Here is a 13,450-nt window from a genome sequence, read left to right on the forward strand (position 1 = left end):
GTGATGGTGAGTGCTGAGGGAACGGGAATATGGATGAGGCGGCCACCACAGCTATTACACAGCTGACTGGCAAGTGGTGACCATTTCTGGGTGATTCAGGAAGACAAGCTTGAGACAGGGCTAGTGCCCTTAGTGTCACAATATGCTGTCAGTTCAGAACAGCTTTTTATTAATTAAACATCTGATTATTAATCTAAGGAATGTTCTGAATCTCCCCACTCAAGTTTTTGTCTGAACATCCTCAGGATGCTCGGGGTTCTTGTTAGCTTTTGGTGTGTGGCCTGGTTAACACAGGGATAAAGGTACCAGCCCTTCCTTTTAGCCTAGAGCAGAGCTTCAACCTTAGGTGCACAGTGGTGTAACCTGGAGAGCCTTAAAGTAGCCGGATGCTCAGGGCACCATTAGAGATCCTGACCAGATCCTTCTGGGATAATGGCTCTGCATTAGGATCTCAAACAATATCTCCCTCCCTAATCCCTAGGAGATGATGATATAGTACGGAATACTCACTGCGTCCGCATCTAGTGCAAGCATCTTTGAAGCTCAACTTATCCTGCTTCATGCACAGCTTGGTTTGATGGTTCATGATGTCATTAGGGGCTCAATTTCATTTATTACTACATCTCTACCTTGCCTTGTATGACTGGTGTCTGCTTTATTAGCCCTTCGGTTGGCAGAAAAAATCTTGGAATTCCTAGCTACCAGCACATCCTAAGGCATGGCTCTTCCTTTTCATGCCCAGAAGAGAGAGTATACTTGTCCTGTTATTCCCAGTATAAGATTTGAGATTCTTATAGCTTGACCTAACCCAGGTCTCATTCTACCATGACAAAGTTGTTATGGGCATGCGTGGTTCAGGTCATGAGTTCCGTTCTAGTGATGGATGTGGACAGTTTGCCATCTTAGCCTTGTACATACACTACTCTCTGGGCACTGTCTAAAGATGCTAATGCCCAAGCCTCATCTTCAGAGATTATTCCTTGACATTGGGTGGGGCCTAGGCATTGGTATTTTTCAGAAATTCCCCAGGTGGCTCTGAGGCACAGCTAGGTCAGAGAACTACTGAACATCATTTAGCTTAGTGATGTAACATGGACCACATAAGGGTCCACATATGCTCAGTTTGGGTCCAGGAGGATGTGTGACTGGGGACAAGCCACATGTCTAGCAGTCTTATAGGGTCATATGACTGCACTCAAGACACTCAAATAGAGGAACAAAGCTGTGGACCAAAGTGTGAAAGAAGTTAGCCAGTGGCCACCAGACTGGTGCTGTGCACACGTGCACACAGGGACTGTGGTGGCCTGTCCCCAGCTGCCAGAGTCATCTATCTCCTATCTGCCAGTTCCCTCATCTGATACACAGCCTTGAAGAATACCCATGTGTCATGGCTTTGTCAATTTGACACAAACCTAGACATACTTGGGTCAAGGCAATCTCAGTTAAAGAATTATCTCCATTTGATTGGCCTATGGCATGCCCACGGGAGATATTTTGTTGATTACTGATTGATGTAGGAAGGCCTAGCCCATTGCGGATGACAGCATCCTCCAACAAATGGGCCTGGACTGTTTAAGAAAGGCAGCTGAACTGGAGCTTCAGAGGGAACCAGGAAGCAAGCCAGCAAGCAACATTCCTCCATGGTATCTGACTCACTGCCTGCTTTAGCACTGTTCTTCCCGAGTTGCTTTTGGTCACGGCATTTGTCACTGTAACAGAGATTAAACTAGAGCAACAAGTCTCTCTTAACTGATGACAACATTTGTGGGAAATGCTCTCGGTTTCTCGGATCAAGGGGAATCCTCTCACAGAGTAGGAGTGCTGTATGAGGGAGGTTCCCCTTACCCGTCTAAGCTTCAGGGTTCCCAAAAGTAAAACCAAGAACCTACCTTCTGCAACGTTCTTCCATGGGCATGAAATAAGAGAATGCCCATAAAATTTGTAATGCAGCCCTTGACAGATAATAGCTCTTCCCTTAAATCTTTTCAAGAATGTTGTTAGAAAAATTTTAATGCACTATTACTGGAAAAAATAATATACATGATGCTGAACCCAAGTAATCATTTTATGGTTGTGAGATGAAACTCCTTGCTCAATCTTTGGACTCCATCCCCTCAGCAGAGAGGCCTGGTCCTTCTTTTCAGCTCTGTAACCCCAAATGTCACACATGGGGCTCTGGGCTTTCCATCTCGGAGTCTTGGCGGTCTTGTTAGAAAGGAGATGTTGTGAAAGGCTTTGCCTTGGAGTTGCAGTTGCATATGATCACAGTATCTGCATTTGAACTGGATGCCACTGAGGATGGGCTAAGGGTTACGGCACTGTGGCTCCAAGAAAGTACTAGTAACCAAATGGGTGGACTAACTATCCCTTGTTATAACTTACCTCTCCTGAGCAACGGAGTCATGGAAGAAATGATTGAGAGTGTACGAAATAGTTCTGTTTATTGATTAGAACAGGGTATAAAAGTACAGCATTTCACAGGCATTCTGGACGTTCTGGGAGGGACATGCAGTGTGAGCTTGAGCAGGGGATGAATGGAGAGAAGGGCCAGACCACTGGGCCATGGTTCCCCTCCCAGGCGTGTTAAGAGACTTGTTCTATGAGCACGGATGCTAGTGTGGGAGAATTATTACTCTCCACCTCTGGAAACAAAAGACATGAGCAGTTTGGGTCATCTGATGACACCATGCTTGATAATTCTGTCCTATTCTACATGTGTTAGGTGCTGCCTTCTCCCAATCTTGTCACAATAAACTCTAATTGTTCTGCATAACACTCTTTCTTCCCACCAGAGGAAGAGAAACAGGCACGTTGGCTTGGGAAGCCACCGGAGGATGGTGGACATTTGGCTCAGGTCCTCTGGCTTCCAGATTCCTCTGGGTCTGCCTGACTTGGAGGCAGTGAGTCGGGGACATGTAAGCATAAAATTGTGCACTACTGTTTAAGCTCGAGCAGAGGGGCCTTCCACAGGGCAGCAGCATGAAGAGATGGGCATGCTTCTGAAACAAACTCAGGTTTCATCTCGTCTCTCTCAAGAGGAGGAAGGAGAACGAGTTGGCAATCAGAGACTGAGCCACGCGATACCAGGTTTTGTAGAAAGTCTTCAGCAGAGAATTCTTCCAAAGTGTAAAAGGTATTTCTGTCCCAAGAGTTGGTGTGTAAAATCAGAACAAGGGCAGATCAGGGCGTTGAGGTGTTTGTTCCGTGTCTCTGAGAGCAGGATCACGAGTGTCCTTCATTACATAACGTTTTGGAACAGCTGTAGAGATCTCATGATGTTGTCATCCTGGGAAGAGAGTGGTGGGAGAGAAGACGGTTAGACCTGTCTGAGGCTCTTGCCTGAGTGTGCAATACTCAAGAAAATCTCAAGAGTTGGGGTCCCATACTAAGGGAAATCCGCAGCAGCGTTTGTTACATGCAGGGAACAAGAGGCGAAGATCTAGCTAGAGCTTTGACATTCAGGAGAGAAAAATGACCCTATGGGACAGTGTGTTATTATTCTTTAAGATGCTCTGTCAATGTGTTGTATCAAATGACTTTCCATATCCATGTAGATGATCACATTTTTCCTGTTTATTATATTATTGTAATTAATTATACTGACTAATTTTTGGGTGTTAAACCAACCTTGCGACATCCCATGTTAGGGTTATGATAGCCTCATCAATCAAGCTGAGAAGGTCCTCTTTTATTCTCTATTCCTTGAGATTAATATCATTTCTTCCTTAAATGTTTGCAAGAATGCACCAATATAAACTATTTAAGCTTGTCATTTTCTTTAGGGTAAAGTTTTAAAGATTCAATGTCTTTAAGACATAGGGCTATTTACATTTTTGTATTAGTTTTGATAAGATATGCCTTGTAAGGAATTCATACATCTTACGCAAATTGTCAAATTTACTGAAGAAGTTTTTTTTAATATCTGAAAACTGGCAGTAGATGTTATTATTTTTATTTCTGATCTCAACAATTTGAGGATTTAAACATATTTCTCTTTTTACTTAGCCTTGGTAAGCAATTATTAGGGTTATTTTGTTTGTTTGTTCTGTTTTTGGAGACAGGGTTTCTCTGTGTAACAGTCCTGGCTGTTCTGGAACTTACTCTGTAGACCAGGCTGGCCTTGAACTCACGGAGCTCTACCTGCCCCTGTCACCCGAGTGCTGGGATTAAAGGTGTGACTACCATGCTCAGATTTCTAAGATATAAATATTGAAGGTGTAAAGTTCTTAAATACTTGCATATTAAATACCACACTTCTATATTTTGATCTAAAATATTGTGAAAATATGAAATAGTAAACTTTGTGAGATGTAAAGCAATGCTTAGCTAAAGTAGTAGTCAAGGAAATTGACCCTGTATGTGCGTGTGTGTATCCCACTGAGTTTAAAGTTAAGAAAGCAGACTTTTAAAAGAGAAAAATCAAGAGAGACAAAGTTGATTTTGAGGATCCAAGTCTTTGTAAGTTGCTATGGGTTCTGGAGTTAGGCAGCTTGTGTTCAAGCCTGGAACCTTTCACTTCCTACCCATGGTACTTAACCTGTCTGGGTCTTAGTTTCCCTGGGTATGAAATGTGGTTGAATATAATATCCACCTATGGCAAGGTGGTGGAAAAAATGAGTTACATAAAGAATCACCGTGGATGGTTCTTATGTGAGGAACAAGCTCCAAAAATCACTCTCATCTGAAAGTCAGGAAAGAGCACTTCTGTCAGGCATGGTGCATGACATTAGCACAGAATTTAAACCCCATCCCTGTCACTCGTTGTAGCATTAGCCATATTCTTAACATTGCAGTGTCCCATCTTCTCTTCTTGAAAAGGGTATGACAGACACAGCTGCTTAACCTGCCCATATGATGAAATATTAAAACGTTTCTAGCCGGGTGATGGTGGCACACGCCTTTAATCCCAGCACTCGGGAGGCAGAGGCAGGCGGATCTCTGTGAGTTCGAGACCAGCCTGGTCTACAGAGCTAGTTACAGGACAGGCTCCAAAGTCATAGAGAAACCCTGTCTCGAAAAACCAAAAAAACAAAACAAAACAAACAACAACAACAACAACACCACGTTTCTAACTGCTGCTGCTGACCTGATTCCTACCTCAGTGTGCTTCCTTCAGGGTTCCTAGTAAGTCCCTTGGGATCCCCAAACAACTAATGGATGAATACCAAGCTCAACAAGGACACTCTAGGACAATGGTAAGGGTCAGTAAAAAGAGATCAGTGTCGAGCTGGGCAGTGGTGGCGCATGCCTTTAATTCCAGTACTCGTGAGCCAGAGGCAGACAGATCTCTGGGAGTTTGAGGCCAGCCTGGTCTACAGAGCAAGTTTCAGGACAGCCAGAACTATTACACTGAGAAACCCTGTCTCAAAAAAAAAAAAAAAAAAACCAAACAAACAAAGTAGTCCATGGTCAGCCTCTCCTAATTGTTAGCAGTCTGGAACGCTGTCAGGTGGAGCATCTGCCAGGAGGGTTTTCATGTGACTGAAGCTTGGTTGGTGCTCTATGTGTTAGGGGAGCTTAGGCTGTGCTTTTGTGGAATGAGGTGGAGGTGAACTATAAACCTTTTAAGGAGACAAAGCAACTATTTCCAGTTCAGTGCCCGGCCATGCCAATTTATTCATGAGACTTAACCAAAGCACGGTCCAGGGAACAGCGGTGCAGTGTCTCCTTAGCAGTGTGCATAAGGCAAGCCTGGGCTCAGACCTGTGCAGGCCCCACCTGCACAAGGAGTCTGGTTTTGCATGAGCAAGTCCTAGCAGCCTTGGTGCTGAGTATTTGCATCATGATGGCATTTTCTAGAGTGTCTGGAATTGCAGTTTGCAGACGCACTTTTGGAAGAACCTCAGGCAGTCCTATGCCACTGGATTGAGAATTGTGTTGACGGTCTTCCAGCTGTTTCTCTGCATCCGAGGAACAGGCACGGAGGCAAGCCAAAAGGACAGGCTCACCTATTTGGCAAATCTCATTCTATGAAGGCTTTCTGGCCTTCACATCTCCTAAACCTGTGCTTCTTCTGCTCAGTCCTGTGCTGAGCAGGCCAGGCTGGGGCGTGGAGATGCTGCGCTGGGCTTCTGAGTCTAGGGTTACAGGTGTGTGAAGATTTCAGATCCTTCCCCTACAGTCTCCTTGCTCCAGATCTCAAAGCCCAGAGCAACTGTGTCCCGAGATCCGTCCTTACCTCCTGACAGGATTCAAGAAATTCATCTAAAGTTACGATGCCATCTTTATTTTTATCCATTTTCTGAAAGACACAATAGAGAGGTCTCTAAAGAACTTGGAATTTCACATTTCAGAATTTTCTCTGTGTTAAGCCCACAGTTACAATGGTCTTTTGCTAGTTAGTTCGTTCCTCGTTACAGTATTATGGTCCTCATGAGCTTCCTTACTTCAAAAGATTGGTCCCAACACTAACCTTATTGCTACATTATTGTTCTGGAGGCATCCCAACATGGAGTAGTCTGTTTCTGTTACTACAGCAAAAGGCTGACACTGGGTGTTGTAGAAAGAAAAGAGGCCTCTTCTTGTTGTTCTAGAGGTTTAAGAGCTCGACACCAGTTTCTGTCTGGCGAAAGCCTCATGAAGGACGGCATCATTTTAGTGGGCACATGTGGAAGAGGTCACACAGTCAAACAGGAAGCCAGAGAATGAAGAAGGGCCAGCCTTGCTTATTCAGTTCTGGTTCACGGTATCTGCAGCACTCGTATCTCTGAGGCAGTGTCTCGAGGACCCAGTCACCTCCCATCAGCTCCATCCATTAAGGATTCCATGACTTTAAACACTGCCATGCTGATGACCAGGCTCCCATGAACCTTGGAGTATACTTAGTCCATTTCCAAACCACAACACCTGTTCCACACACTTTCTGCTGGCCTCTCTGTCTGGCAGAAAGAATGCTGGGCTCAGAAGGTTCTGGTCTATCTCTGTGCCGATTTTCTGTGTAATTTTTCAAGATATCAGAGAGGTCTCTTTTCTTAGTTGCAAAGTAGGAGGCCTGGATTAGAGTGAGCTGGCAGTTTTTAAAATACTTTATATTGTTAGACTTTTTTTTTTAAATTAAGGACATCTCTTCTCCACTGAATCATGAGCCGTGTCCACCCATCCTTAACTAAATGCTCCAGTTAGGGGTCTTGCAGTCTGGCTTTACCAGTTTAATAGTTTTTAATAGATTCCATTTATTCCCCTTTGCAGCCCAGACAAACGTGCTCAGGAAGTAAAGAGATGCAAGGAATGAACTCTTCTCTACTCAAGGAGAGAATTTGAGAGTTTTTTTATGGACTGTAGCATTTATAGTTAATGCTATAACTCTGTTATAAACTCTGTTCTCTTCTGTAACACACACTGATCTGCCTCACAAGAACATCTCCTATCCATCTGTATAAGCCTGTGCACATGTGCATACGTACCTGGAAGAAGACATCCACATGCTGCCTGGGAGTATCCTCTTTGAGCACAGGATAGGTGTATTTCCCCATCATGTCGTAGATGGCTTTGACTATGTCCATCATCTCCTGGAAGGGGACATGGAGGCACACAATGTTGGGACCATGAGGTCAAACCTTCTTAGAGGGCAGAATTTAGGAATTTTTAGGGTTCCTTTTGCCAACCGAAGTGATTAAGAGAGCTGTTTTAAGGAGATGAGTGGGAGCTAGAGGACAAGATGAAAACCCCTCCTCAGAGAAAGTGGGGGACTCCTCCCTGCCTTCAGATGTCTTGGTGGTTACCTCTTCTTGCTTTGTCTTCAGGGAGGGACAGCATTGAATTCCCCATTCACAGACTGAGACAAAAGGAATGTTGTTCTGGCTTAAAGACAATTTAGGCTAGCCTTTTAAACACCCTCATGGGTTCTGTTGCTATTTTAAGTTAAGAAAAAAGTAGCTAACATAAGGATTATCAACAGGACACTGGAGGTTTTCTCTAAACCTATGATTAATAATTTTAAACTTATAGAAAAGTTGCAAAACTAACATGGAAAGCTCATGTATACCTCTTACCCAGTTTTCCTTAATATTAAAACTTGTGAAACTGTAGAAAAGTAATCAAAACCAGGAAATTGGCATGGCTACAATATTACTAGCTAAACCACTGGGTTTATCCATGTCTCATCCTTTTTCCCACTGACACTTTTCTACTTGAAATTGCACTTTGCGTGGAGCTGTGTGTTCTTCATGCTTTCGGGACTCTGACATGCATGATGGGCATGTTGCTCAGTTGTTTTGTAGACAGTCCCTTAGCTTGGGCAAGGCTCTGTAGAAGCAATGGATGTTCTGTTCTGTCAGTGCACCATCAGGGAGGTACGCGGTGTGACTGTGTCTTGTGATTGGTGATTATTTGATTAAGGGGTTGTCTGTCAACTCTCTGAGTTGTCAATACACCTTGAAAAGCAAAAGTGAACACTATGGCATTTGTTCGATGACAATTCTATATTACCTTTAAAAAGTTAATGGTTTAGATAAGATATTTAAAAATCCTCCATGATTCTGTTGCTGTTTTAAATTAGGGCAAGGGAGCCAACAGCCAACATCCACAGGACACTTGAGGCTTTTTAAAAGGAGGTTATTAATAACTGTAGATGTACTGAAATACTTCTGTAAGCAAGAGATGCCTATTTTTATGTATTTAGTTCTTTGAACTTGTGGACATCTATTATGTTTTGTTGGTGACAATCCAATATTATCATGTTTTGTTTTGTTGATTAATTTGCCCAGTATTGGCTTATTAAAAGTCCTCTAGGCTGATGCCTGTAGCTGCTTGATCTGCCCCAACCACGATTCAGGTTCATTTTCTCTTTCTCCTTTCCCAGTTCTAAGACAAATAGCTCTCTAATGAGATTGGATCCTTTTTTTAAAAAATTGGATAAAGGTGTTTAGAAAGAATTATTGGTGGTCATTTCTCCAGGACTGCCCCAGCATATTGAACTAGGAAATGGATTTGTATCCACATATCTGTTTCAAGAGATGCACTTTACTGGCCTTTTATACCCATGTGGTCACTGAGCTCTTTCCTGCTTGAGAACTTTTGGACAGAAAGACCAATTTTGGTTTTTTGGGATTATCATTGCCTACAAAAATGATAAGAATGTTCCAGAATGATTGCTAGGAAGACATCTCAGGAATCTACTTAATCACACTTGTGTCCACCCCACCCTTAATTCTGCCATCTAGAGATGTCTGATAAACATTAATGGTGATAATTCTGTTGACTTTGTTCATTACAAAAATGGAATAGTTAGTAGGTTTGTTCAACGATATGGTGGGAAAATGTATTGACCCAACGTTGAAGATCAGATGGCATAAAAACCCATCTGAGGTTTCTTTCTTTAGGTGTTGTGTAAAGTACTATTTGAATATTTTAATTTAGAGTATCATGCATGTAAGTATGTATGTAAGAACTTAGATGTTTATAAAATTGATATAGTACTATATTAGTACTTTATTTTTTTAAAATATGAAATTACATACAATTGTTAATCTTCTATGATTTTAAATGGTCACCTGCTATTTAGTGAGTGCTTGAAATCTGGGCCTGGAAAGATGGTTCGACCTTAAAGAGTGTGTACTGCTCTAACAGAGGACCCGAGTTCTGTTCCCGGCACCCGTGTTATGTGGCTCACAATTGCTTGTGATTCTAGCTCCTGGGGATCTGATACCCATTTCTGGCCTCTGAGGGTACTGTGGAAACCCACCCCTCCATTCGTTTTACATGATTAAATATAAAAAAATACTGCACATATGTTACAGTTGTAGAGCTTGGTCTCCTTGTGGGACTCCTAACAGTGGGAACAGGGACTGTTTCTGACTCTGGTACTTGCTTTTAGGACCATTTCCTCCTACTAGGTTGAGTCATCCAGCCTTAATAGGAGAGGAGGTGCCCAGTCTTACTGCAACTTGCTATGCTATAGCTGGCTGATATACAAGGGAATGCCTGCCCTTTTCCAAAGAGGAAAGAAGAGGAGTGGATGGATGTGGAGAGAGGAAGACTGGGGGGAGGGACTAGGATAGGAGGGCAGGGAAACTGTTTTTGGGCTGGGAAAAAATTAATTAATTAATAAAAAATGAAAATTTCAGAGTCTAGAGCTTTTGTAATGTGATAGAAATTCCATTGTTTTACTAGTTTTGGTTTCTTCATGAGCTTTGTTGCACACATTGACTAGTTCTTCTTTTAAATTATTTTTTATTGATTTTTTTATTGAGTTCTACATTTTTCTCTGCTCCCCTCCCTGCCTCTCCCCCATTGACTAGTTATTACTGAATTAGCACAAACTATTTGTTCACCTACTTCGTTCATTGTGTTTATTTTTCATTTAATTGCAAGAGCTCTTTATATACTTTGTGGGATGTATACATTTACTTATAGGGAATGTTAAAGTATGCACCATGTGCTAGACATGATGCCAAGGAGATGCAAGGGAAGCAGATGTGAGACCTTCCTTAGCTAGTGCCTGGTAAGAAGCACCACCACTTTCTACAAGTTGCAGATGTTTTAACAGCTGTGCCACCTGCTTTCCAACGTTGCTGATGGCATTTTTTTGAGGTTAAGAATATGAAAATATTCAGAATGACATCATTAATACTTTCCTTTGTGTTTTAATTTTATGCTTTTCCCATTCAGGTTTAGCTAGGTGTGACACTTATTTCTCTTTTGGGGACAGACCAAGTGTTTGCCTCATCTTACAGCTTGTGGTCCTCCATGAAGGGGAGCCAGGGCAGGAACTCAAGGCAGGAGCCTGTGGGCAGGAACTGAAGCAGAGGACATGGAGGAGCACTGCTCACTGCCTCACTCGCTATATTCCTGGCTCTTTTGTAGCTAGAGATCACCTGTGTATCTGTGACTGACTTACATGTGCGACATCCAGAATATTCATTCACTCACCGAGGAAACAGCACAGCTAGCCAGTTTTCCTGGGTCATCTATTTCATTATACACATCTGTTTACTCTGGTCCCTGGGCTCTTTCTGTTAGGAACTGAAAGCTCCCAGCTTCTTCCTCTGTTCCCCCAGTCTACCTGTCCCCCCTCATCTCCTCACATACCATACCATAATATGCCATAGTCCTGTTTCCACTTTTTGAAAATGATCATTTCTTTCTTCAGCTGGTGACTTTTCTAATGTGCTAGTTTTCTCCCCAAACAATAATTTTATGTTGGTTAGAAACAAATAAATTTTAAATTAAAGACAAATAGCTATTTTTCAACATTGTCATCTTCATAGTGGACTTCCCCTTCATAAAATGGCAGGTGTCTCCATTTAGACTCCCCCCCCCGCCCCTCAGTTTTCCTGAAAACTTTTTCTTCATCTAAATTATGGGTATTTTTTAAATGCTCATGCACATTCCATTTTACCGCTGCACGATTAGAATATCTTAGTTTGAACTTTCTAAATAGTCCTGAGACATGGGCCACCCGCTTGATTTCTGCATAGATGTTGATCGCTGGACGTGATCTTAGTTCTCATTGTTTAAGTAGTTTTTCTCTTTCCTTCCCAAGGATAAAATCATGCCATGGCTGAACAGGGAGGCACACGCTTGTAATCCCAGTCCTAAGGAGGCTGAGGTAGGAGGATCACCATGCATGCATTCAAGGCCGTGCATCCACTGGCCTACACAGTGTGTTCCAGTCAGCTGGAGCTACGTGAGACCTTGTTGCAGGCAAATACATAAATAGAGAGAAGAAAATCATGTCGTTTGCAAAGGCTGCCCTAGCCTTCCAGGTGTGTGCTTCTGCCCCATTGTTTTTAAAGAGCTTTTAGCAGTACGAACAGATGGTATGGGTCAATAGCAAACACTCTGGTTTCATCTCAGCTGCAACCGAGCTTGTCTGTGATGTCACCACACAGGGGAAAGCTGTGCAGTAGGCTGGAGCACATTCTACTATGCTCACGATGTATTTTAGTCCTGTTTTATTAGGAGTTTAAAAACTGATCAAGGACATAGGGCGAACGTGATGGAATATGATTTTAGAATCACATGGTTTGGTCTTTTGATGGGCTGATGGGATGAATTATTTAATAGGTATTCTCTAATGTTGAATTACTTCTGCAGTAAACCTGCTCCTTGCCATGCATGCTACTTTAACTAGAGTGCTAGGATTAATTTCCGGCACTTCATTTAGAATTTGTGATGTGCATTTTAAGTGAGATGGGATTCTTGTTTTCTTTTATGTGCTTTGCCAAAGCTCTTAATTTTTTTCATTCAATGCGTTTGGAACACTTCCTATTGTCCAGGCGCTCCTATCTTCAAATGAGATCTCCCTTTAAGAATGGGTTTTATCAGAGTCATCTTAAGCGTCCTGCTCAATAAACTATGGCAAATGTACACAGCTGTGCCACCTCCACACACAACACCTGCATTAGGCTTTTTTTTTATCTCCTCAAGAAGCTTCGACACTGTCTGCCAAGCCCTGGCATCAAGCCATGGCCGATGAAACTTTGGTCATTAAAAATATTTTCACGTACTAGAATTTGAGGCAAATGGAGTGATACTGTAAGCCTGAGCCTGTCTGTGTTGAACGCACATAAAGGGTACAGAAACCATGCCCACTGTTGCATGTGACAGTGGTCTATATCTTCTGACTGTTGAGTACCCACTGGATGGGTAGCAACAATATACTTATCTGCCATTCTGTTGAAAGACATTTGGGTTGTGTGCAATTTGGGGGCTATTGTGGATAAAGGTAGCATGCAAATCTCCGTGTAGGTATTTATGGAATTACGCATTTTCATTTCTCTTAGGGAAATATGTAGGGGTGGGATTCCTGGTAAGATTCACTAGTAAGCAGATGTTAGCTTTAGGATTTTAGTTTTTCTTTTTTTTTTATTGTGTAAATATAGTGAACGACGTGGTTTTTGAGTGTTAAACTGACCTTGAATTCCTAGAATAAACCTTACTTGGTTACCTGATACTGTACTTTTTAATGCATTGATGCATTTAGTTTGCTAATGCTTACATTTACATTTGTAATCATGAGCACTAAGGACAGTTGTCTCCTCTATAAGACCTTGTTAGAATATTGTTAGATTTTTTTTTTAAGTTGCCAGGCAGTTGGGGGCACATGCCTTTAATCCCAGCACTTGGGTGGCAGAGGCAGACAGATCTCAGTGAGTTTGAGCTAGCCTGGTCTACAAAGTAAGTTCCAGGACAGCTAGGGCTACATAGAGAAACCCTGTCTTGAAAAATAAAAGAAGTTGGAAAGCTCCTTCTGCCTCAGCTTTGTAGGGTTTCTCTTAGAAGTCACCAGAAAGCTCTCTGAGGAGCTGAAACTTTTCCTGAGTTTTTTGTGTGAATTTTATTTCTCTTAGTGACAGGAAGCTATTTAAATTTTCCTGCTGACTTTGAACCACCTTTAGTACTAGTGTGTCTCAAAACCTCTGCTGCACACCAGCAGCCCTCAGTAGGCAAAGTGGGCTGTCTACCCCAATCTTCCAGTGTCTGAGTCCGACAACCTTCAGGCTTCATT

The 13,450-nt window shown here is 42.4% G+C and overlaps 1 protein-coding gene across 4 annotated transcripts in view; it reads right to left on the reverse strand.

Annotated features, from left to right (window-relative positions):
- Positions 1-2,444: 2,444 nt before the first annotated feature.
- Kcnip1 (potassium voltage-gated channel interacting protein 1) overlaps positions 2,445-13,450 on the reverse strand; it is a 380,756-nt gene continuing 369,750 nt past the window's right edge. For all 4 annotated transcript variants that reach the window (XM_057774253.1, XM_057774256.1, XM_057774254.1 and 1 more), the window contains 3 exons: positions 7,404-7,508; positions 6,179-6,241; positions 2,445-3,286 (listed from right to left, as the gene is read on the reverse strand). In XM_057774253.1, the coding sequence (XP_057630236.1) occupies positions 3,239-3,286; positions 6,179-6,241; positions 7,404-7,508 (216 nt within the window). In that variant the 3' untranslated portion in view covers positions 2,445-3,238. The remainder of the gene's footprint in view (positions 3,287-6,178; positions 6,242-7,403; positions 7,509-13,450) is intronic.

The sequence above is a fragment of the Chionomys nivalis genome, chromosome 7 (genome assembly GCF_950005125.1).
Source record: "Chionomys nivalis chromosome 7, mChiNiv1.1, whole genome shotgun sequence".
Lineage (NCBI taxonomy): Eukaryota > Metazoa > Chordata > Mammalia > Rodentia > Cricetidae > Chionomys > Chionomys nivalis.